This window comes from Scyliorhinus torazame, chromosome 2 (genome assembly GCF_047496885.1).
Source record: "Scyliorhinus torazame isolate Kashiwa2021f chromosome 2, sScyTor2.1, whole genome shotgun sequence".
Taxonomy (NCBI): Eukaryota; Metazoa; Chordata; class Chondrichthyes; order Carcharhiniformes; family Scyliorhinidae; genus Scyliorhinus; species Scyliorhinus torazame.
Genome location: NC_092708.1, coordinates 383,131,444 through 383,157,746, shown reverse-complemented (window position 1 = coordinate 383,157,746; position 26,303 = coordinate 383,131,444). Strand labels below are relative to the sequence as shown.

General features: G+C 48.4%; 1 protein-coding gene across 1 annotated transcript in view; it reads right to left on the bottom strand.

Annotated features, from left to right (window-relative positions):
- The window catches only part of nrxn3a (neurexin 3a), a 2,368,971-nt gene that overhangs the window by 1,818,616 nt on the left and 524,052 nt on the right, over window positions 1–26,303 (bottom strand). The window contains exon 5 of the mRNA XM_072493615.1: window positions 1,108–1,409. Coding sequence (XP_072349716.1) covers window positions 1,108–1,409 — 302 coding nt within the window. The remainder of the gene's footprint in view (window positions 1–1,107; window positions 1,410–26,303) is intronic.

The window sequence follows — 26,303 nt, the reverse complement described above, 5'->3', positions numbered from 1 at the left end:
TTAACCTAAGTGGCCGGGAGTTCTTTGGGAAAATATCAAGGCCTATTTTGTCACAATGTTTTCTCCAAGAGGATCGGCCTAGTTGTTTGAAAGCAAATGACAACCAACCCCCCCTTTCCTGACTGTACCGAGTATTTTTTGTAGAAAAAGCTAACACAAGATCCAAACGTATTATTATTAGACACCAAATAGAAAAGAGAAGAATATCCTGCATTTAACACCAAAGAAACACAAGCACCGGTTCTCCGTTACATTCAACAGCAGTGATAAGAAAAGGGCCCGACTCCGTGAGGCGCTCCTGCAGCAGACGCACCAGAGCCGCTGGTCCTGGGACCTCTATGGGGTGAAGTTATCATTAATTCGGTCTTCCGAAGCCATCAAGAAATGTTATGTGGCCCCTGACACGGGTGGCTGCTCAAGGAAGCAAAGGATGAAGTAAACGGGTCAAAGCAAGGGCAAATCCTCACACACAGAAGCACACACTCACACACACGCAGCCACACACACGCCAAAATGAAAGGGATCGCCACAAGGAAAACTAACATTTACAAACATTCCAACACACAAAGTTGGAGCCCCCTCCAAAAGAAAAACCCACTGAGCCTTCGCAAGTTAATGAAAATGGTTAAATCAGCTAAATCAACAAATAATAGGAGAAAGATATCCAGAGAGTATCGAAATAACTGGGAAAAGGGGGTTGGGGTGGGGGGGGAAAGAGAGCAGGATCTCAGGCTTCAGCAGAACTGAGGGAAGGGAAGATTGAACGGGCAAAGGCCACCAGAGATTCGGAGGGACACTGAACAAACTCAATTGAAGGATAGAGAGAGAGAAAAAAAAGAGAAAACCAAAGAGATGAAATTGAATAAAATAGTCTTGGAGAGTCACAAAAGAAACCGGCAGCAAAGTTGTTTTTTTCTCTCAAGGGTTGTGGGGTGAGGGGGTTTGGGGGGGGAGACGGGGGACGTAGATAATCAGATGTTAGCTTCGACCTGCATTTTTACATGTCCGGTTGGTTTGATTCCTGCCACACCCTGGCCTGAGAGGGGTGGATGGTGGGGGTTTTTTTTTGTGTGTGTAACTTGAGCAGGGTTTGGCCTCCGCTATTACCTGTCGCAGATTGCGTGTCACTTTGACATCGTGCCAGGCGTTGTCGTTGAACTTCCCATTTACTGGTTCAACCAACGCCTCAAAAGCACCAGATCCCAGGTTAATGACGAGCGAGACAGCTCCGTCTTTCAGTGCTAGGTTTACATAGTCGGCCGACTTCCCTGTGTGCAGGATCAGCCCGTTCCGCTGCCAGGTCTTGAAGGACAGGGTGATCTCGTCGCTGCTGCTCTGGATCGGGTTCTGGGACAGGTCGTAGCAGAAGTACTCAGATCCCCGGAATGTTGCGGAGTTGTCTTCCCTGGCTGTGCAGATCATGGAAAGGAAGAACAAATGGGGGAGGGGGAGGGGGGAATGGAAGAAAAACAAGAGGGACGTCAGTTACTTGGGGGAAACCCAACATGGAGATAAATATCATTGTAGCAGCAATTATTACAATGCAAATCTGAAGTTAGAAGGCACGCTGTGCGCGAGTACCTCCTGGTCATATACAACCAAATAAATAGTAAGGTAAAGTCACCATGGTACCCAGATGACCATAGGCCGCTTTCCCCTTTTGAGGAGAGGGTGAGCTGACCGGTGGTGATTTAACCTGAGGGTCACCTCTGGCTGTGGGGGCAAGGTTGAGAAGGTGGGGCTTTGTGAATAACATCGGCCAGCACGGGAATAACCTCGGCCAGCATCGTACGGCCCACTTAAATACCTCCAATTTGGTGAAGATTTGTGTCGAATTCGGGCAATTATATGTGACGGATCCGTGACAGTTAGTAGCTGGATTGACACTGGCGAAACAAACCTTGCACACTGCCTGCTCATAATCAGCAGACAAGAAATGTTTCCCTGTGTTGGAACACAATAGTGTTCCGACCTGTGCAAACAGGACATGGTGCCACGACGGTGACACTGTTCAACCGCCAACAAAGTCGCAAGTGTAAATCTAACCATGGCTGGTTGGAAAAGTTGATTAAATAAATCTGGTAATTCACAGGCTTACAATGGACAAGGGCATAACTAAGCTACTAGATTGCTGCAGCGTTTGTTCATCAAAGTCCTTCAGTCCCTTATCAGTCAAGCATACCTCTAAGTCCAGTGGCTGATACTTAATGCTAAACAATTAAGGATAACCAAGGGGGTGGCAATTAAATTTGCCTAAACTTCACTGGCAGTGCTCACTTCCTCCAAATGCATTCATGGCAAAAGCAACTAGAATCTACACATTTGCAACGTGCTCAGCGTCTTATATTAACTATCTTCTACGTGGTGGGTGGAATCTTACCAGCATTTGGCAAAGTGTCAGGCTCTGATTGATAAACTGGCAGCAGCGGGTGATGGTCGAGGCGTGTTTTTCTGACTGGAAGCTTGTGTCCAGCGGGATCCCGCAGGGATCAGTGTTGGGGCCCTTGCTGTTTGGGGTTTATATAAATGATTTAGGCATGAATGCAGGAGGATTGATCAGTAAATTTGTGGATGGTACAAAAATTGGTGGGGTGGTAAATAGTGAGGAGTACAGGAGGATGTAGACGGGCTGGTCAGATGGGCTGATCACTGGCAAATGGAATTCAATCCGTATAGGTGTGAGGTGAAGCACTTAGGCAGGACAAACAAGGCAAGAGAATACATGATAAACGGCAGGACCCTGGAAGCACCGAGGGTTATGCATCTTGGTGTGCATGTACACCGGTCTTTTAAGGTAGCAGGCGGATACAGTGGTTAAGAAGGCATATGGTATACTTGCCTTTATTAGCCGAGACATAGAATTTGAGAGCAGGGGGGGTTATGCTGGAACTGTATAAAATGTTGGTTAGGCCACAGTGAGAGTATTGTGTGCAGCTCTGGAATCCACATTACAGGAGGGATGTGATAGCACTGGAAAGGGGTGCAGAGGAGATTTACCAGGATGTTGCCTGGGCTGGAGAATGTGCGTTATGATGAGAGATTGGATAGACTGGGGTTGTTTTCCTTGGAGCAGAGGAGACTGAGGGGGTACCTGATAGAGATGTGTACAATTATGAGAGGCATAGAGAGTGTAGACAGGAAGAAACTTTTCCACTTCGTGAAGGGGTCAATGACCAGGAATGTAGATTTAAGGTAAGGGGCAGGGGTTTAAAAGAGATGGGAGGAAAAGCTTTTTTACCCAGAGGGTGGTGGGAGTCTGGAAGTAGCTGCCTGAAAGGATAGTGGAGGCAGAGACCCTCACAACATTTAAGAAGTATTTAGGTGTGCACGTGCGATGCCGTAGCATACAAGACTATGGGCCAAGTGCTGGAAAATAGGATTAGAATAGTTAAGTGGCTGTTTGTGACTGGCACAGGCTCGAAGGGCCGAATGGTCTTTTCTGTGCTGTAGACCTCTCCAGTTGTACAGGCCAATTTTCTCTCCCGATATTGAGCCTCTTAGGGAAAAGAAATGAGTGGGTGTGGTTTATGCCATCACTCCGGCGGGGTGGGGCTTCATAAAGCCGGTAACCAGCTCCACAGAGATCGGGATGCCATTTTTAAAGGGTGCCCCGCCCATCAGTGCAGCCTGATGGACCTCAGCCCCCATCAGATCTTTGGAGATTAATGACATCAAGGGATATGGGAACAGCGCGGGAAACTGACGTTGTGGTTGATTATCAGCTGTGATCTAATTGAAGGCCGGAGCAAACTTAATGGGCCGAATAGAACATAGAACATTACAGCGCAGTACAGGCCCTTCGGCCCTCGATGTTGCGCCGACCTGTGAAACCACTCTAAAGCCCATCTACACTATTCCCTTATCGTCCATATGTCTATCCAATGACCATTTGAATGCCCTTAGTGTTGGCGAGTCCACTACTGTTGCAGGCAGGTGTAGCCACGTAAAATGGCTGCGTCCCGATTAATTTGGCCAAAACCCGACTTAAAATGGCTAACCGGAAAGGCTGCTGGGAAAAGCAGGGAACAAGACAGAAACGGACAGCTGCAGACAGAACAGCATATTCGGCTCTGGGGAAGTTGGCCCAGATCGATACTCAGGGCTATTAACAGCCCATCCACCCAGACATCTGCAGTGTAATCAGCTATCCCCGGGAACAATTGCAACATATTAGCAATTGAATACCGGGCCAGACCTGTTGGCGCCTGCAGTGGCCGAAACAAAGGCAGGTGAACGACCACCCCCCGATCGGGGAATCGCCTCGCAATTGGACGTATCGACCCCAGTGATTGGGAACAGGTCCAATCACTTGGGACTCAGGGTCAAGGGCCGCCCCGGGAGGCGGGAAGCCCCTGGGCCCTATAAAGTGAGGGGCCAAGTTCAGATCGCTCTCTCTCTCCCTTCTTCGTCTGCTCGACACCGCCGCAAGAACAGCAACCGGCAACCGTAAGTTTGAGTCCAGCGATCGCTATCTGATAAAGACTCCTAGCCATCGACCTGTAGCAGCCTTTTGAATCCCGAGGGCCAGATCCGATTGGATAAGCCATTCGTTTCCCTGACCTGGTGTGCTCTTCCTAAAGTTAAGTATTGGCCAGTAGTGACAGGTTTATTATATAGATAGTAGGATTATTGTGTAAACATTACTTGTTGTATATAATAAATGACCGTTGAATTCAATCTTACTAAGCGGTGTGCTGACTTATTAATCATAACTTGAACTTGAACCACGTGGCGGTATCAGAAAGATACCTGGCGACTCGTGAGCAAAGGTGACGTAATCAGAGCTAATAAACTAAGGCTAAAAAGAGCAACACAGGGCATTCCATGCCCTTACTACTCTCCGAGTAAAGAACCTACCTCTGACATCTGTCTTATATCTATCTCCCCTCAATTTAAAGCTATGTCCCCTCATGCTAGACATCACCATCCGAGGAAAAAGGCTCTCACTGTCCATCCTATCCAATCCTCTGATCATCTTGTATGCCTCAATTAAGTCACCTCTTAACCTTCTTCTCTCCAACGAAAACAGCCTCAAGTCCCTCAGCCTTTCCTCATAAGATCTTCTGTCCATACCAGGCAACACTCTGGTAAATCTCTTCTGCACCCTTTCCAATGCTTCCACATCCTTCCTATAATGCAGCGACCAGAATTCCACGCAATACTCCAAATGCGGCCGCACCAGAGTTTTGTACAGCTGCAACATGATCTCATGGCTCCAAAACTCAATCCCTCTACCAATAAAAGCTAACACACCGTACGCCTTCTTAACAACCCTCTCAACCTGGGTGGCAACTTTCAGATTTCTATTTACATAGACACCGAGATCTCTCTGCTCATCCACACTACCAAGAATCTTACCATTAGCCCAGTACTCTGTCTTCCTGTTATTCCTTCCAAAATAAATCACCTCACACTTTTCTGCATTAAACTCCATTTGCCACCTCTCAGCCCAGCGCTGCAGCTTATCTATGTCCCTCTGTAACTTGTAACATCCTTCCACACTGTCCACAACTCCACCGAATTTAGTGTCATCTGCAAATTTACTCACCCATCCTTCTACGCCCTCCTCCAGGTCATTTATAAAAATGACAAACAGCAGTGGCCCCAAAACAGATCCTTGTGGTACACCACTAGTAACTGGACTCCAGTCTGAACATTTCCTATCAACCACCACCCTTTGTCTTCTTCCAGCTAGCCAATTTCTGATCTAAACTGCTAAATCACCCTGAATCCCATGCCTCCGTATTTTCTGCAGTAGCCTACCATGGGGAATCTTATCAAACGCTTTACTGAAATCCATATACACCACATCAACTGCTTTACCCTCATCCACCTGTTTGGTCACCTTCTCAAAGAACTCAATAAGGTTTGTGAGGCACGACCTACCCTTCACAAAACCGTGTTGACTATCTCTAATCAAATTATTCCTTTCCAGATGATTATACACCCTATCTCTTATAAACCTTTCCAAGATTTTGCCCACAGCTCCTTCTCCTATTTTCCTGTGTACTTGAGCAGATCCCGCTCAGGATACGGAGTGCTCTGCACACAGAACCAATAGGAAAAATTAACCCCTGCTAGTCTTCAGTAGCTGTAACATCCTAACGTACAGAGATCACGGCAGTTGTGGAGTATTTACATATTTATTATTTTTATATTTACTCATTTCATATGTTAGAGTGGTGAAACATCTAACATCTGGGTGGCACGGTAGCACAGTGGTTAGCATAGAACATAGAATATACAGTGCAGAAGGAGGCCATTCGGCCCATCGAGTCTGCACCGACCCACTTAAGCCCTCACTTCCACCCTATCCCGGTAACCCAATAACCCCTCCTAATCTTTTTGGTCACTAAGGAGCAATTTAGCAATCCACCTAACCTGCACGTCTTTGGACTATGGGAGGAAACCGGAGCACCCGGTGGAAACCCATGCAGACACGGGGAGAACGTGCAGACTCCGCACAGACAGTCACCCAGCAGGGAATCAAACCGGGACACTTGCATTGTGAAGCAACAGTGTTAACAGGGCAGCACGGTAGCACAAGTGGATAGCACTGTGACTTCACAGCTCCAGGGCCCCAGGTTCGATTCCCCGCTGGGTCACTGCCTGTGCGGAGTCTGCACGTTCTCCCCGTGTCTGCGTGGGTTTCCTCCGGGTGCTCCGGTTAGGTGGGATTACTGGGTTATGGGAATAGGGTGGAGGTGTGGTCTTGGGAGGGTGCTCTTTCCAAGGGCCGGTGCAGACTCGATGGGCCCTCCTTCTGTACTGTAAATTCTATGATTCTATGATCAGACCCCAGCATCGATCCTCCTGTGACCTACAAATCAGTTGCATGTGTCATCAGAACAACCTACAAATTGTTACACTCTTAATCACAATCATGATTTGTTTCTTTGCCTGAAGCACTTCAATAGAATATAAAGTGTACAAAGGAGAGTTTTCTTTAAAACAATTACGGTAACACATTTAAAAATACACTGTTTACATGGTCGGGGTGATCGATGGTATAAATAGGATAATTAATTGGGTTGAAATTGCTCCGTAGATGAGAGTAGAAGCATCAGGGAATTAGTGTCTTCCCAAAAATGTTCAGGCCTATTTCTAATCCTGATCCTTCACATTAAGCAAGGGCCATCAGGTTGTAGCTTCTCAGCTTGAACCTGTTCCAATGAGTCAGCTTTGACCCTGTAAACTGCACTCATGGATCAATAACATCCCTTCCCGTTTACATTTGGCATCACGCAAGAGGATGGGTTGGCTGTGAATCGCCATTTCCTGATTGTCACTGGACCAAACTGGGCGGCACGTGCCACGGTGCTTAGCACTGCTGCCTCACAGCTCCAGGGAACCCGGGTTCAACTCCAGCCTCAGGTGACTGTGTGGGGTTTGCACTGTTTCCTCCGTGTCTGCGTGGGTTTCCTCCGGGCGCTCCAGTTTCCTCCCGCAGTCCAAAGATGTGTAGGTTAGGTGGATTGGCCAGGCTAAATTGCCCCTTAGTGTCCAAAAGGTTAGGTGGGGTTACTGGGCTCCAGGGATAGGGTGGAGGTGTGGGGCTTAAGTAGGCTGCTCTTTCCAAGGGCTGGTGCAGACTCGATGGGCCGAATGGCCTCCTTCTGCCCTGCTAATTCTATGATTCTATGGAATCCTGGAATTCCCTGGGGGGGGGGGGGGGGGGGTGGGGATAGCACATGAGGAGCATACACACTGGTATAGCCCCCTGCTGGGTCATATGTTTCTGATACTCACAACGTGATAAAGCACATGTCAGTCAAACCGTTCCGTTGACGCTCTACATGTCGAACTAAGGCGTTTTAAGATAAGAATAAGAGGCTATTTTGTCTCACAACTTTACCCGAAAGCTAGCAAACTGGCTAAAAATATAAATGCATACTGCCCGTCAAAACAGTCGGTCGGAACCAAGAGCTGGACCCCATGATAAATAAGGGCTGTGATATTCCGATTCTCTGCACCGTAACCACGATTCTCTGCACCGTAACCACGATCGGCATGGGGGCGGAGATGGACATCGGCGCTGAAATCCGGCACGACACCGCTCCCGCTTTGCCGTGAATCGCGCGCGCGGTCTACGCGGTGCGGGTAGGGGGCCATTGACAGAGCCCCCGCGGCTATTCTCCAAGTGTAACTGGCCGAGTTCCCGACGGCATGGTTCTCTCATGGTCCCACCCGTCGGGAACGCAGCATGGCGGCTGTGGACTCAGTCCGCGGCTGCCCTGGTGGGGGGCTGGGGGATCATTCACCAGGAGGGGTCTCACAGACAGCCAGGCTATCGATCGGGGGCCACCGATCAGCGGGCACGCGCGATCTCAGGGGGGCCTATCTTTTTGGTGCCGCTCCGCGGTGTGGGTCCGTCATGTCGCAAGGGGCGGCCGACGCAGACCGCCGCCGCGCGCATGCGCGGACCCCCAATCAGAAGTACAGGGCCCCGTATCCGCAGCCAGAGCTGCCAGGAGCACTCTTGGGCCCGGCTAGCCCCCTCCAGGTAGGAGAATCATTTTGGACTTTCTTCAGGAAAGCCCAGAGTGATTTGCCCATGTTTTCACGTTGGAGTGGAGACAGAGCCCCATTATTGAAGAATCCTGCCCAAGATTTAATTTTGAAAAAGGAAAATTGTTGATGCCAGTGTCTGGTGTTGTACATTGTGTAATTTCAAGAAGGAATTAGATATTTCTCTTGCAGCTGAAGGGATTGAGGGCTATGGGGGGGAGGTGGGATCAGGGTATTGAACTTGATGATGAGCCCTGATCATTATGAATGGCGGAGCAGGCTCGAAGGGCCGAATGGCCTCCTCCTGCCTCTATTTCCGATGTTTCAATGTCGCGCAGGTTCAGCATGAGTTGATACAGAAACCCTGCTTGACCTTGTTGTCCTTATTCAATATGTGAAGATCACATCCACCTGATGCTTTCTTAGGATCAGAAATCAGGATCAGGAAATGAGGCACTATCTTACTTGTGTCAGTTTCATGTAGCAACTACTCGATCAAAAATGTGAAATGCTTCAAATGGGGACTTCATCTGTTAATCTTAAAGAAAGCAATCGAGGCAAGCTGCCAATCTGTGAATGCAAAAGAGCCTTTCATTCTGCAGTTTGCAAGGCAAACTGGAGATTGTATTCATAGCATAATATTATATTCTACAAACCTCCCAAGACAAATTTTGTGCCAATATTAACTGCAGGTTTTAATGTCAGTCTTTTTGTTCAGGGGGGCTGACGCACAATATGCAATGTGATAATATTCTGCTAATGAAATACCAGGAGACAAAAGGAAGAACTAGGATTACTCATAGCACCGAATAACGATTTTTCATACATTCATGGCTTGACATAGCACGGAAAGAGTTCACTCAGTCCTTCCCCCCCTTCCGAAGCACAGAACTGTGCACAACATTTCAGCTGAGGACTAGCCAGAGCTTTGTCACAGATTCAGCGTGACTTCGCCATTTTTGGACTTAGTTCCCTGATTCACAAAATCAAGTAACCCCATGTACACTTTCTTAACCGCCTTATCACATGCCCTGTACCTTCAAGGATTTGTGAATGTGCATCGCCAGGTCCTCTTTCTTGCGCCCCGCACTCCCACCCCCCTACCACTACCGCACCCATCTGACAAAAGTACCACGAAGATAAAAGCAAATTACTGCGGATGCTGGAATCTGAAACGAGAACGGAAAGTACTGGACAATCTCAGCAGGTCTGACAGCATCTGTGGAGGGAGAACGGGGCTACCATTGAGAGTCTGGATGACTCTTTGTCAAAGCTCTGACAAAGAGTCAGTCAGACTCCAAACGTTAGCTCCCTTCTCTCTCCACAGATGCTGCCAGACCTGCTGAGATTGTCCAGTCTTTTCTGTTTTTGTTACAATAGCACCACTGTGATGATAAAAGAACAGAGAGTGCTGGATAAACTCAGCAGGTCTGGCAGCGTCAGTGGAGGAAGAAATGGAGAGTTAACGGCCAGAATTTTCCAACCATTCTCCTTGGCGGGCTCTTTCGGCCCTGCCGAAGGTGAACCCTCGCCGCGGGTTTCCTGGTGGGGGTGGGAGGGGTGTGCGGGGGAGGATACATAGAACATGAATCCTCGACAACAGCGACGGGGCCAGAGGATAGGGCCGCCAGCCAAAAGGGGTTCTCCCTCTGTCACCGTGAAACAGGTGGGGGCGAGGCAAATCTCGCTCTCCAGTCAGAAAAATATCCTTAACCGTTTCACGTCCCCCTCAATTATGTGCACGGATCTACCATTCGGCCCATTCCCCTCCTCCCCGCTCTGTTCCCAAATCCATGCAAATTTCATCTTTCAAGTATTGATCCAGTTCCTTTTTGAAAGTTACGATTGAATCTGCTTCCACCACCCTTTCGGGCAGCGCATTCCAGATCATCAGAACCCCGCTGCGTAAGAGCAATCTGCATCTATCCACCAACGCCTTTCCCCGTGCCATTTAAAAAAATAAAGTCTATATCCTCTGGTCACCGGACTCCTTTGTCACCGGAATGGGTGTCCACCTGCTTCTGTATGACTAAAACCTCTCACAAACGCGAAAACGCCCCGCGATTAAATCTTCAATTGAGCCATCCCTGCTTTGAAGAATAACCCAGCTCGCTGCAACGAGGAGAAAGGTGAGGGGATCAGGAGGGAGGGGAGCGACTGAGAGGAAGAAGTGGAGGGAGGGAAATAATCTGGTGGGGCGGGGTGGCGGGGGGGGGGGGGGGGGGACAGATTGGAAGGTGGCCTCCACATTTTAGGCAACAATTTGTTTTAAACATGAGAGATTGCGCGAAGTAGGCACAGCGGCAAGGGCACGACAGAATGCCCTTTTCAAAGCTTACATTCAAATGCGAATAAATAATGTTCCCTTTCAGATGCTGACAGATTAGCTGCGCACTTTCCGACTCTTGAATGAATGGGCTCTATGAGTGAACTCTTCCCGACGTTTAACGTAGGTTGGTTTTTTAAGCAAGTAATAAGAGGTTGAAAAGAAAAATAAAGGCAAACAATCTGTGCTAAATGTCACTGAAATGTCAGGGAGTGATTCATGGTGCAGCAGGAAAGCAAACAGATAAATGTAACCCAGAGAAGGCATAATTAAAAATAGAAGAAACACATCCCCACGACACTGCTAAAAGTGGATATCGCTTCCCAAAAAAAACACCTTTGAGGTTATTCTCCATTCCTTTTGAGCCCCCACACCTCTGACTCAAGAGGCAATAGTGCTGCCCAGTGAGCGTATAAACAGGCAGACTGACAATGGATGAGCTGCTGTGCTTTTTTGATGCTGGCCCACAAAAAGCCTTTTCAGCACATCTGTAGGCCCTGGTAGAGTGGTAAAATAAAATGCAAAGAGGGGTCTTTTTTAAAAAAAAATGTTTTTAATGGGAAAATAGATAAAGGAGGATCATCATGATCGGCGATGACTTTGAGCATTCGCTTTGAGCATTTTTACATTTGTTTCAGTAAGTTAAGCTCACAGCAATTAAGTTTTAAGGTATACCGTTTTGGATACTGTTGGGGACGACGACCTGCCAGAGGTAAGCCACGGCGACCTGGGGCGGGATTCTCTGCAATCGGCGCGATGTCTGCCGACCGGCGCCAAAAACGGCATGAATCAGTCCGGCATCGCGTAGCCCCAAAGGTGCGGAATAGCACCTTAAGGGGCTAGGCCCGCGCCGGACTGATTTCCGCCCCGCCGGCTGGCGGGAAAGGCCTTTGGTGCCCCGCCAGCTGGCGCGGAAATGACTTTGCCGTGCGACGCATGCGCGGGAGCGTCAGCGGCCGCTCACGGCATCCCCGCGCATGCGCAGTGGAGGGGGTCTCTTCCGCCTCCGCCATAGTGAAGACCATGGCGAAGGCGGAAGGAAAAGAGTGGCCCCACGGCACAGGCCCGCCCGCGGATCGGTGGGCCCCGATCGCCCCGACCCCCCGGGCCAGATCGCCCCACGCCCCCCCCCAGGACCCCGGAGCCCGCCCGCGCCGCCTTGTCCCGCCGTTCGAAAGGTGGTTCAATCCACGCCGACTGGCGTGGGTTGACAGTGGCCGGACTTCGGCCCATCGCGGACCGGAGAACCGCCGGGGGTGGGCCCGCCGATCAGCGCAATTTCCGCCGACCGGCGTAGCGCGATTCCCGCCCCCACCGAATCTCCGGGGGCGGAGAATTCGGGACACGGCGGGGGCGGGATTCACGCTGGCCCCCGGCAATTCTCCGACCCGGTGGGGGGTCGGAGAATCGCGCCCCAGGTCTCTGGCACTGAGTCTGTCCCTATGGCTCAGAAGGGAAGGGTGAAGAGCAGGAGAGCATTAGTTATTGGAGACTCTATAGTTAGAGGTACAGATAGACAGTTCTGTGGTAACGATAGAGGCTCACGGTTGGTGTGTTGCCTCCTGGGTGCCAAGGTCCATGACATCTCTGATCGTGTTTTCAGGATCCTTAAGGGGGAGGGGGAGCAGCCACAAGTCGCGGTACACATCGGTACCAACAACATAGGTAGGAAAAGGGACGGGGATGTAAAACAGGAATTCAGGGAGCTAGGGTGGAAGCTGAGAGCCAGGACAGACCATGTTGTCATCTCTGGTTTGCTGCCAGTGCCACGTGCTAGCGAGGTGAGGAATAGTGAGAGAGTGCAGTTAAACACGTGGCTACAGGGATGGTGTAGGAGGGAGGGTTTCAGATACTTGGATAATTGGAGCACATACTGGGGAAGGTGGGACCTGCCCAAACAGGACGGGTTACACCTGAGCCAGAGGGGCACCAATATTGTGGGAGGGAAATTTGCTCCAGCTCTTCGGCGGGGGGGGGGGCTAAACTAATTTGGCAGGGGGATGGGAAACTGACAATAGTCCAGGAGTTAGTGTTGCTGGAGTTCAGGAAGTTGAGGGTAGTATAGTACTGAGGAAGATACCAAGGTCACAAGAGTGGACCTGCAGGCATGAAGGTGGTTTGAAGTGTGTCTACTTCAATGCGAGGAGCATCAGGGATAAGGTTGGTGAGCTTGAAGCATGGATTGGTACCTGGGACTACGATGTTGTGGCCATTACAGAGACTTGGATAGAACAGGGGCAGGAATGGTTGTTGGATGTTCCGGCGTTTAGATGTTTCAGTAAGATTAGGGAAGGTGGTAAAAGAGGTGGAGGTGTCGCATTGTTAATCAAGGATAGTATAATGGCTGTAGAAAGAGTTTGAGGAGGATCTGTCTACTGAGGTAGTGTGGGCTGAAGTTAGAAATAGGAAAGGAGCGGTCACTTTGTTAGGAGTTTTCTATAGGCCCCCAAACAGTAACAGAGATGTGGAGGGAAAGATTGCAATGCAGATTTTGGATAGGTGCGGTAGTCACAGGGTAGTTGTCATGGGTGATTTTAACTTTCCAAATATTGATTGCAACCACTATAATTCGAAGTTTGGATGGGGCTGTTTTTAACCAGTGTGTACAGGACGGTTTCCTCACACATTATGTGGATAGACCGACAAGAGGCGGGGCCACATTAGATTTGGTACTGGGTAATGAACCGGGCCAAGTGTTAAATTTGGTTGTGGGAGACCACTTTGGAGATAGTGACCACAATTCGGTGACTTTCACTATAGCAATGGAGAGGGATAGGAACATACGGCAGGGCAAGGTTTATAACTGGGGGAAGGGTAATTATGATGCGATTAGGCAAGAACTGGGGAGCATAAGATGGAAACAGGAGCTGCCAGGGATAGGCACAATTGAGATGTGGAGCTTGTTCAATGAGCAAATATTGCGTGTCCTTGATATGTATGTCCCTGTCAGGCAGGGAGGAAATGGTCGAGTGAGGGAACCATGGTTTACAAAAGTGGTTGAATGTCTTGTCAAGAAGAAGAAGGGGGCTTATGAGAAAACAAGATTCAGTTAGGGCACTTGAGGGATACAAGATAGCTAGGAAGGAGCTCAAGAACGGGCTTAGGAGAGCTAGGAGGGGGCATGAGAAATCCTTGGCGGGTAGGATCAAGGAAAACCCCAAGGCTTTTTACACTTATGTGAGGAATAAAAGAATGACCAAGGTGAAGTTAGGGCCGGTCAAGGACAGTAGTGGGAACGTGTGCATGGAGTCTGAAAATATAGGAGAGGCCCTAAATGAATACTTTTCTTCAGTGTTCACAAAGGAGAGGGGCCATGTTGTTGAGGAGGATAATGCGATACAGGCTGGTAGGCTGGAGGAGGTAGATATTCGGAAGGAAGATGTGTTAGAAATTTTGAGAAGCCTGAGGAAAGATAAGTCCCCTGGGCCAATGGGACATATCTTAGGATTCTTTGGGAGGCGAGGGATGAGATTGCAGAGCCTTTGGCTTTGATCTGTATGTCCTCACTATCTACAGGAATAGTACGAAGTCTTACAACACCAGGTTAAAGTCCAACAGGTTTGTTTCAATGTCACTAGCTTTCGGAGCGCTGTTCCTTCCTCAGGTGAATTCACCTGAGGAAGGAGCAGCACTCCGAAAGCTAGTGACATCGAAACAAACCTGTTGGACTTTAACCTGGTGTTGTAGGACTTCGTACTGTGCTCACCCCAGTCCAACGCCGGCATCTCCACATTACAGGAATAGTGCCAGAAGACTGGAGAGGCAAATGTTGTCCCCTTGTTCAAGAAAGGGAATAGGTATAACCCTGGGAATTATAGGCCGGTTAGTCTCACTTTGGTCATAGGTAAATTATTGGAAAGGGTCCTGAGGGATAGGATTTTTGATCATTTGGAAAGATACAGCTTAATCCAGGATAGTCAGCATGGATTTGTGAGGGGTAAGTCTTGTCTCACAAGTTTGATTGTATTCTTTGAGGAGGTAACGAAGTACATAGATGAAGGTAGAGCAGTTGATGTCGTATACATGGATTTTAGTAAGGCGTTTGATAAGGTGCCCCATGGTCGGCTCATGCAGAATGTAAGGAGGCATGGTATAGAGGGAAATTTGGCCGATTGGATCATAACTGGCTATCACATAGAAGACAGAGGGTGGTGGTAGATGGTAAATTTTCATCCTGGAGCCCAGTCACCAGAATTGTACCACAGGGATCAGTGCTGGGTCCTCTGCTATTTGTAATTTTTATCAATGACTTGGATGATGGAGTTGAAGGTTGGTTTAGTAAATTTGCTGATGACACCAAGATTGGTGGAGTAGTGGATAAGAACATAAGAACATAAGAACTAGGAGCAGGAGTAGGCCATCTGGCCCCTCGAGCCTGCTCCGCCATTCAATGAGATCATGGCTGATCTTTTGTGGACTCAGCTCCACTTTCCGGCCCGAACACCATAACCCTTAATCCCTTTATTCTTCAAAAAACTATCTATCTTTATCTTAAAAACATTTAATGAAGGAGCCTCTACTGCTTCACTGGGCAAGGAATTCCATAGATTCACAACCCTTTGGGTGAAGAAGTTCCTCCTAAACTCAGTCCTAAATCTACTTCCCCTTATTTTGAGGCTATGCCCCCTAGTTCTGCTTTCACCCGCCAGTGGAAACAACCTGCCCGCATCTATCCTATCTATTCCCTTCATAATCTTACATGTTTCTATAAGATCCCCCCTTATCCTTCTAAATTCCAACGAGTACAGTCCCAGTCTACTCAACCTCTCCTCGTAATCCAACCCCTTCAGCTCTGGGATTAACCTAGTGAATCTCCTCTGCACACCCTCCAGTGCCAGTACGTCCTTTCTCAAGTAAGGAGACCAAAACTGAACACAATACTCCAGGTGTGGCCTCACTAACACCTTATACAATTGCAGCATAACCTCCCTAGTCTTAAACTCCATCCCTCTAGCAATGAAGGACAAAATTCCATTTGCCTTCTTAATCACCTGTTGCACCTGAAAACCAACTTTCTGCGACTCATGCACTAGCACACCCAGGTCTCTCTGCACAGCAGCATGTTTTAATTTTTTATCATTTAAATAATAATCCCTTTTGCCGTTATTCTTACCAAAATGGATAACCTCACATTTGTCAACATTGTATTCCATCTGCCAGACCCTAGCCCATTCACTTAGCCTGTCCAAATCCCTCTGCAGACTTCCAGTATCCTCTGCACTTTTTGCTTACCACTTATCTTAGTGTCGTCTGCAAACTTGGACACATTGCCCTTGGTCCCCAACTCCAAATCATCAATGTAAATTGTGAACAGTTGTGGGCCCAACACTGATCCCTGAGGGACACCACTAGCTACTGATTGCCAACCAGAGAAACACCCATTAATCCCCACTCTTTGCTTTCTATTAATTAACCAATCCTCTATCCATGCTACTACTTTCCCCTTAATGCCATGCATCTTTATCTTATGCAACAACCTTTTGTGTGGCACCTTGTCAAAGGCTTTCTGGAAATCCAGATATACCACATCCATTGGCTCCCCGTTATCTACCGCACTGTTAATGTCCTCAAATAATTCCACTAAATTAGTTAGGCACGACCTGCCCTTTATGAACCCATGCTGCGTCTGTCCAATGGGACAATTTCCATCCAGATGCCTCGCTATTTCTTCCTTGATGATAGATTCCAGCATCTTCCCTACTCCCGAAGTTAAGCTCACTGGCCTATAATTACCCACTTTCTGCCTACCTCCTTTTTTAAACAGTGGTGTCACGTTTGCTAATTTCCAATCCGCCGGGACCACCCCAGAGTCTGGTGAATTTTGGTAAATTATCACTAGTGCATTTGCAATTTCCCTAGCCATCTCTTGTAGCACTCTGGGATGCATTCCATCAGGGCCAGGAGACTTGTCTACCTTTAGCCCCATTAGCTTGCCCATCACTACCTCCTTGGTGATATCAATCCTCTCAAGGTCCTCACCTGTCATAGCCTCATTTCCATCAGTCACTGGCATGTTATTTGTGTCTTCCACTGTGAAGACCGACCCAAAAAACCTGTTCAGTTCCTCAGCCATTTCCTCATCTCCCATTATTAAATCCTCTAAAGGACCAATATTTACCTTAGCCACTCTTTTTTGTTTTATGTATTTGTAGAAACTTTTACTATCTGTTTTTATATTCTGAGCAAGTTTACTCTCATAATCTATCTTACTCTTCTTTATAGCTTTTTTAGTAGCTTTCTGTTGCCCCCTAAAGATTTCCCAGTCCTCTAGTCTCCCACTGATCTTTGCTACTTTGTATGTTTTTTCCTTCAATTTGATACTCTCCCTTATTTCCTTAGATATCCACGGTCGATTTTCCCTCTTTTTACCGTCCTTCCTTTTTGTTGGTATAAACCTTTGCTGGGCACTGTGAAAAATCACTTGGAAGGTTCTCCACTGTTCCTCAACTGTTTCACCATAAAGTCTTTGCTCCCAGTCTACCTTAGCTAGTTCTTCTCTCATCCCATTGTAATCTCCTTTGTTTAAGCACAAAACACTAGTGCTTGATTTTACCTTCTCACCCTCCATCCGTATTTTAAATTCCAACATATTGTGATCGCTCCTTCCGAGAGGATCCCAACTATGAGATCCTGAATCAATCCTGTCTCATTACACAGGACCAGATCTAGGACCGCTTGTTCCCTCGTAGGTTCCATTACATACTGTTCGAGGAAACTATCGCGGATACATTCTATAAACTCCTCCTCAAGGCTGCCTTGACCGACCTGGTTAAACCAATCAACATGTAGATTAAAATCCCCCATGATAACTGCTGTACCATTTCTACATGCATCTGTTATTTCTTTGTTTATTGCCTGCCCCACCATAATGTTACTATTTGGTGGCCTATAGATTACTCCTATCAGTGACTTTTTCGCCTTACTATTCCTGATTTCCACCCAAATGGATTCAACCTTATCCTCCATAGCACCGATGTCATCCCTTACTGTTGCCCGGATGTCATCCTTAAATAACAGAGCTACACCACCTGCCTTACCATCCACTCTGTCCCTCCGAAAAGTTTGATACCCTCGGATATTTAACTCCCAGTTGTGACCATCCTTTAACCATGTTTCAGTAATGGCCACTAAATCATAGTCATTCACGATGATTTGTGCCATCAACTCATTTACCTTATTCCGAATACTACGAGCATTCAGGTAAAGTACACTTATGTTGGCTTTTTTACCTCTGTTCTGAATCTTAACACCTCGATCAGTAACCTCTCCTAAGTTATATTTCCTCTTAGCCTTTCTCCTAATTTTCCTTGTCGTCGAACCCACATCTTCCTGTAACAACCTGCCGCATCGCTTACCATTAATGTTTTCACTTCCCGTTTTATTTCTTTTAGTATTCCTGGTCCTATTCACTGAGCTCCCCTCAGTCACTGTACCTTGTACTGTCGCCCTTTTTGATTTTTGACTATGGCTTCTCTGCCTTACACTTTCCCCCTTACTGCCTTTTATTTCTGTCCCTGTTTTACTACCTTCCAACTTCCTGCATCGGTTCCCATCCCCCTGCCACATTAGTTTAAACTCTCCCCAACAGCTCTAGCAAACACCCCCCCTAGGACATCGGTTCCAGTCCTGCCCAGGTGCAGACCGTCCGGTTTGTACTGGTCCCACCTCCCCCAGAATCGGTTCCAATGTCCCAGGAATTTGAATCCCTCCCTCTTGCACCATCTCTTGAGCCACGTATTCATCCTCTCTATCCTGACATTCCTACTCTGACTAGCTCGTGGCACTGGTAGCAATCCTGAGATTACTACCTTTGAGGTCCTACTTTTTAGTTTAACTCCTAGCTCCCTAAATTCAGCTTGTAGGACCTCGTCCCGTTTTTTACCTATATCGTTGGTGCCTATGTGCATCACGACAGCTGGCTGTTCACCCTCCCCCCCAGAATGTCCTGCAGCCGCTCCGAGACATCCTTGACCCTTGCACCAGGGAGGCAACATACCATCCTGGAGTCTCGATTTCGTCCGCAGAACCGCCTGTCTATTCCCCTTACAATTGAGTCCCCTATCACTATAGCCCTGCCATTCTTCTTCCTGCCCAGCTGCGCAGCAGAGCCAGCCACGGTGCCATGAACCTGGCTGCTGCCGCCTTCCCCTGGCGAGCCATCTCCCTCAACAGTATCCAAAGCGGTATATCTGTTTTGCAGGGAGATGACCGCAGAGGACACCTGCACTGCCTTCCTACTCTTGCTCTGTCTTTTGGTCACCCATTTACTATCTCCCTCAGTACCTTTCACCTGCGGTGTGACCAACTCGCTAAACGTGCTATCCACGACGTCCTCAGCATCGCGAACGCTCCAAAGTGAGTCCATCCGCAGCTCCAGAGCCGTCAAGCGGTCTAACAGGAGCTGCAACTGGACACACTTCATGCACATGAAGGAGCCAGGGACAGTGGACGTGTCCCTGAGTTCCCACATCGCACACGAGGAGCATGACACGGGTCTGAGATCTCCTGCCATGTCTTAAACCTTCGGTTAACTTCAACAATTTCAATTTCCCCCCCCAAAAAATTTAAATAAACAAATAAACAATGAAGAAAAAAATAAATAAATATACCAATGAAAAGCAACAGAAAAACAGAAACACTACTTACTAGTCACTTACCAGGAATAAAAAACACTTCCTCCCCACCCAGCTTCAAATTCCCACCTCGATTCAAATTCCCAAACTCACTCTTTGCTGTGTCTCAATCCTGGCTGTCTTCTCTCTGGCTCACTGGGAGAATTCACTGGGATAATGTGGAGGGCTGTTGCAGGCTACAAAGAGACATTGATAGGATGCAGAGCTGGGCTGAAAAGTGACAGATGGAGTTTAACCCTGATAAGTGTGAGGTGATTCATTTTGGTAGGACAAATTTGAATGTGGATTACAGGGTTAACGGCAGGGTTCTGAAGTATGTGGAGGAGCAGAGAGATCTTGGAGTTCATGTCCATAGATCTCTGAAAGTTGCCACCCAAGTGGATAGAGCTGTGAAGAAAGCCTATAGTGTGTTAGCATTTATTAACAGGGGGATTGAGTTTAAGAGCCGTGAGGTTACGCTGCAACTGCACAAGACCTTGTTTAGACCACATTTGGAGTATTGTGTGCAGTTCTGGTCACCTCATTTTCGGAAGGATGTGGAAGCATTGAAAAGGAGATTTACCAGGATGCTGCCTGGATCGGAGAGTAAGTCTTATGAGGAAAGGTTGAGGGAGCTAAGGCTTTTCTCATTGGAGCGGAGGAGGATGAGAGGTGACTTAATTGAGGGGTATAAGATGATGAGAGGGATAGAGTGGACTTTCAGCGACTTTTTCCTCGGGTGGATGTAGCTGTTACAGTGGGGCATAACTATAAGGTTCATGGTGGGAGATATAGGAGGGATGTCAGAGGTAGGTCCTTTACTCAGAGAGTAGTTGGGGCGTGGAACGCACTCCCAGCTATGGTAGTGGAGTCGGACACTTTAGGAACTTTCAAGCGGTTATTGGATAGGCATATGGGGCACTAGAATGATTGGGAGTAGGTTGATTTGATCTTAGTTTCAGACGAAGGGCCTGTACTAATTTCTATGTTTTTAAAGATGTGACTATTTCCCCCATGGATAAAGACAGCAAATCCACAGAAGTATTTTTAAAATTCATTTACGTGATGTGGGCTGGGCTGGTTAGGCCAGCATTTATTGCCCATCCCCAGTTGCCCTTCAGAAGTTGGTGGTTGATGTGTTGGGTAGGCTGGGTCGATGTGGACTGCACTTGATGCAGTGTAGCGAGAGACAGACCTCCAACACTTGATAAGATGCAACACGATTTTATTCAACATCTAAACTATTATACATGTTCAACTGTGGGTTGACACAATGCATCTTGACTGGAGACCTGACACTAGCCTAACCAGACTTACATGGTGTTTGCACTGGCCAGCTCACTAACTCTGACTGTCTCAGAGGCTGGGTCCCAAGAGAGAGCGAAAACTGGTGCCCTCTGGCTTTATAGCGGTCGTAGTCGTGTCTGGTGATTGGCTGCTCTGTTCTGTGTGCTTACTGGTCATCCTGTGTGTCAATCACTGCCTGTCTGCACTCCATTATATATACTGATGTATATTATGATAGTGGTGAGCTGCCTTCTTGATACGCAGCAGTCCTTGAGGGGTAGGTACACCCACTGTGCTGTTAGGGAGGGAGTTCCAGGATGTTGCGACGACGAAGGAAAGACGATATATTTCCAAGTCAGGGTGATGAGTGACTTGGAGGGGAACCACCAGGTGGTGGGGTTCCCAGGTAACTGCTGCTCTTGTCCTTCTAGATGGTAATGGTCGTGGGTTTGGAAGGTGCTGTCGAAGCTGTCGAAGGAACCTTGGTGAGTTCCTGCAGTGCCTCTTGTGGATGGCACACATGGCTGACACTGTTCGTCGGTGGTGGAGGGTTTGAATGTTTGTGGAAGGGGGAGCAATCAAGCGGGTTTAGCACAGGCTGGTTTAGCACAGGCCTAAATAGCTGGCTTTCAAAGCAGACCAATGCAGGCCAGCAGCACGGTTCAATTCCCGTACCAGCCTCCCCGACCAGGCGCCGGAATGTGGCGACTAGGGGCTTTTCACAGTAACTTCATTTGAAGTCTACTTGTGACAATAAGCGATTTTCATTTCATTTCATTTCAGGGGTGCACACCAGTGGTGTTGAAATGAAGCCCTTCAGTGGGCAACGAACACCCAATTGTCAGTAGGGCGGGAAGTTCATTCACAATCATTAACAAGACTTCCAGTCCCGGCCTTAACCGTGGGAGAGGTGTTTGAAGACAGTGGAATCCTCAGCCCCAATCTCCTGCCTGAGTAAATGCCCTCCCTCCACAACCAAACGTTCCACACTATTTCCGCATTATGCCGCTCTAACTGCCAGCTGATTTTCAATCTGTTTCCTTTACCGCTGTACTTCTTTCAATAGAAATTTAGAGTACCCAATTATTTTTTTCCCCAACTTTAGGGGCAATTTAGCGTGACCAATCCACCTAGACTGCACGGGCGGGATTCTCCAAGAATGGGGGTATGTCCCCACGCCGGCATAAAAAGCGGCGCCAACCACTCCGGCATCAACAGTCCCCGATAATGGGGAACGCTCCCCTTCCTAGAGGGCTAGGTCAGCGCTGGAGGGTCTCTGCAGCTCCCAGCGCGAGTTCGCGCATGCGCGAAACGGCCGGCGACTTCCGTGCATGTGCGGAACGGCCGGCGCGATTTGGCGCATGCCTGCTACGGCCAGTATGATTCCGCGCAAGCGGTGGTTCCTTTCTCCGCGCCGGCCCCCGGGCAATATGGCAGAGCCCTGCAGAGGCCCAGCGCGGAGGATCATAGACCCCCACGGAACCAGCCCGACCGCCGGTCGGTCGGCCCCGATCGCGGACCAGGCCACCGTGGAAGCACCCCCACCGGGTCGGTTCCCCTGACCCCCCCCCCCCCCCCCCCAAGATGGCCCCCGCAGACTCACCTTCCAGGTCCCGCCGTGTGGGATCTGAGTAACCCACGCCGGCGGGACCCGGCCTGGAGAATCGCCGGGGGGGAACCGGCGCGGCGGGAATCCCGCGGGTGCCCGAGAATCGTCGAGGGGGAATCGGGAGGCTGGCGCCGGGGCGCGATTCTCGCGTCCCCCTGGGGATTCTCTGACCCGGCGTAAGGTCGGGGCAGCCCGGCCCACATCTTTGGGTTATGGGGGTGAAACCCCCACAGTCACGGGGAGAACGTGGAAACTCCCCATGGACAGTGACCCAGGACCGGGATTCGAACCCGGGTCCTCAGCGCTGCAGTCCCAGTGCTAACCACTGTGCCACATGCCGCCCTATTTTGCCGCTGTACTGACCAGAGTCAACTGGAAACGCAGCAAAAATATCCTATCTGGTGCATGAGCCATGTCCCCCAAGGTTTGTGGGGGGGGGGGGGGAGGAGACAGCTGGCAAGGCAAAGGAGACAATAGGCTACGATTACTGGGAAATAAAAGGCAATAAATTGTGAATCATTCCTCAGAAAAAAACTATTAAATTCTTTCATTAGTCAAATGAGATCTCAAAAGAGCATATATGTTAACCTACTGTACAGTAAAAATGCTTAATGTGCTGCTTCTTAAGGAAAGTAAGATAAACTAACACTTTAATAAATTAAATCAACACAGATTTTATTGCAAATTTTAATGTTCCCGGGAATAATCCTTTCCTATTGTATGATCATAAAACCGTCCAGCCTGCCTGCGATATTTATCTAAACGTTTTGTTTTCCAATTTGAAGTTGGGATTATTCATTACATCTTAGATGTTCACATGTGATTAAATACAGTCCCTAACCTGCAACACATCAACTGGTAAATCACACTAAGCATGTACTGGAAGGCTGGTTAGATGTCATTAGCAGCGAATGCAGAATCATTGCATTTTACTGCACAGAAGGAGGCCACTCGATTCATCTTGTCTACTCTCTGAGGGAAGACTTGTTTGGACAATAAGGATCCACTCACACAGGCATTGAGTTGTTTTCGCTCCACCAATGCTGTGTGACTGTTTCCAGCATTGCTGCTATTACTTCAGATTTCCTGCGTCTTAGACCATAAGACCATAAGACATAGGAGCGGAGGTAAGGCCATTCGGCCCATCGAATCCACTCCACCATTCAATCATGGCTGATTTCAACTCCATTTACCCGCTCTCTCTCCATAACCCTTAATTCCTCGAGAAATCAAGAATTTATCAACTTCTGTCTTAAAGACACTCAACGTCCCGGCCTCCACCACCCTCTGTGGCAATGAATTCCACAGACCCACCACTCTCTGGCTGAAGAAATTTCTCCTCATCTCTGTTCTAAAGTGACTCCCTTTTATTCTAAGGCTGTGCCCCCGGGTCCTAGTCTCCCCTGCTAATGGATCAACTTCTCTACGTCCACCCTATCTAAGCCATTCATTATCTTGTAAGTTTCGATTAGATCTCCCCTCAACCTCCTAAACTCCAATGAATATAATCCCAGGATCCTCAGACGTTCATCGTATGTTAGGCCTACCATTCCTGGGATCATCCGTGTGAATCTCCGCTGGACCCGCAATGTCTTGCAATGTTTAATTTTATTGGCACTGCCTATTTAGTTATTTCATCACCTGCCTGTGGTGATATATATCACTAAGTACACAAAGGGTTAATGTACATACACTACACCTAGATAGACAATAGAGGGAGCACCAGAGACATGGCACACAGGCAGTCAACCAATAGGTCAGTAAGATAGGACACGACCAATGGGCATTCACGATACACACAGAGGTGACACTACCACAGGAAGGCTTTACACCAACCCATATAAAAGGACACAGCACACATGCTCAGTCTCTTTCCAGTGGAGACTCTCAGTGAGCACAGACACAGGGTTGATTGAAACACATCACTCCCACCACATGGATTGTAGCAGACTGGTTCGTCAGTCTGAGCAGCTATAGCAGGATTAACAGTCGCGTCAAATCCAAGTAGGAGAATTGCTAATAGTTTAATAAATGTGTTAAAGCTATCTCCAAGTCTGAACCTTCCTTTGTCAGAGTGCACATCAAGGAAGCAGCTTATGCTACGACAAGAGCATAACAAAACACCGCCCTTTCCCCATACATAACCTTTTCATTTCCCCCCTCCCTTTTTCAGATATGCACCCTTCCCTTTCAAAAACTGTTACATATTCACCAGTTCCCACTGCTGCTCCCTCCCGAACAGCACGGAGGGTGTACCTACACCACGTGGACTGCAGCTGGTTCAAGAGGGCGACTTGCCACCACCTTCTCAACGGTGCTGCATTCCACGCCACAGCGACATGAGGTCTGAAAGAATTTGTCCTAGACGCTCCCTTCATTGTTCTGATGATGGTCCTCAACCCATGTGTTCCACGGACTCCATGTGGTGGAACGGTGACGCATGTATCCGTGCACACACACACACACCACACACACTCGGTTTCTCCTCCAGGAATATGCCTGACACCCAAAATCAACCCAAAACTAAAAAAATATAGATCTTTCGATTTTTCATCCTTGTGACCACTCTGAGCTAGATTGCCAACAAGCGCCGATTCATAGGAAAGGTCTTGTCTTGTCAACCCAACACAACAGGATGTGAGTAACGTCCAGACTTGGACTGACAAGGGGCAGGTAACATTCAGATCATATAAGTGCCAGGTAATGACCGTCTTGTGCAAGAGAAAGCCTGGCCATTCTCCCCTTGACCGAGGGTAGCATTGTCTCCAGCCAGTACCCGTCATCGACATATTTGCAGTCATCACTGACCATGATGCACCAGTCAGATCAACGCCAGGGTGCACGCCGGGTATCTCTGGCAAGCGCCTTGTTTCCCGATCCCTCGAAAGCCTCGCCGATATCAATAAGGCCCAAATGGGGACCGTTGAGTGGAATCTCCGGTTTGCGGTGAGGGTCCTCTCTGCCGGGAGAGCCGGGGAGAGACGCGAGCTGCCTCGCTTTTTCAACCCCGTCAGATCTTATGCCAATCAGGCAGATCCGGAATCACCAGTGGACCAGGTCCCCAGAGGCAGAAATCCCAACCGCCAAGTGCTGCAGGCCAAACAGAGGGTAGATGGGGTCACCAAGGAGACCGTGGCTGCAATGCTGCTGCTGGAGCCGCAAGACTCAAAGAGGAAGATCAGTAATGGGGTTGTGGGATTCTGGGTGTAGTAGCGATGCCCCCTGACACCATCTATGCTTGCTGGTTTCCATTATCCATTACTTCGCACAGGGAACAAAAAAGGCATCCACCCCAAACCTGCCTATTGCTTCCTGGAATACTAAGTTAAGAGAGAGTGGAGAGACACAGATGAAAACCGAGGAGCCAACTATGGATGGGCAAAGAAATATCGACATCTACACAGGAAAAGAATTATAGCAGAGGAGAAAACTGCCCTGCGACAATCACAGGAAGAAAATGCAAGGAAGAGCAAATAAATCAACAGGCAAAGGTCGAGGTACAGACAATAAGACTAAGGGATACGTACACCAAACACGCAAAAATACATCACGATCAAGAGATATGGATGAAAAAATATTCTGGAATAAATATCCAGAATTTTTGAAAAAAATGAAAGGCACGACGGCACATGGGCCTATGAAAACTCGGATAAAGATTGAGCCAAAGACAGGAACATAAAAAGGGTCACAGCGGCAGAGGGATCAACACCCAGAATAGGGGTAATTCAGACATTCAAAAAACAGGGGCGTCATTCTCCGCCGGCGGGAGTCTCCGTTCTGCCGGCACCGGGGGGGTTTCCCAACGGCGTGGGGCTGCCCCACAATGGGAAACCCCATTGACCGGCCGGTGTTACGGAGACTCCCGCCGGCCAGTCGACGCAGAAATGTGGCGGGGCGGGTAGGAGAATTTCGCCCCAGACTTCTCAAAGTAAACACACACCTTCAAAAATGAAATGTGGAG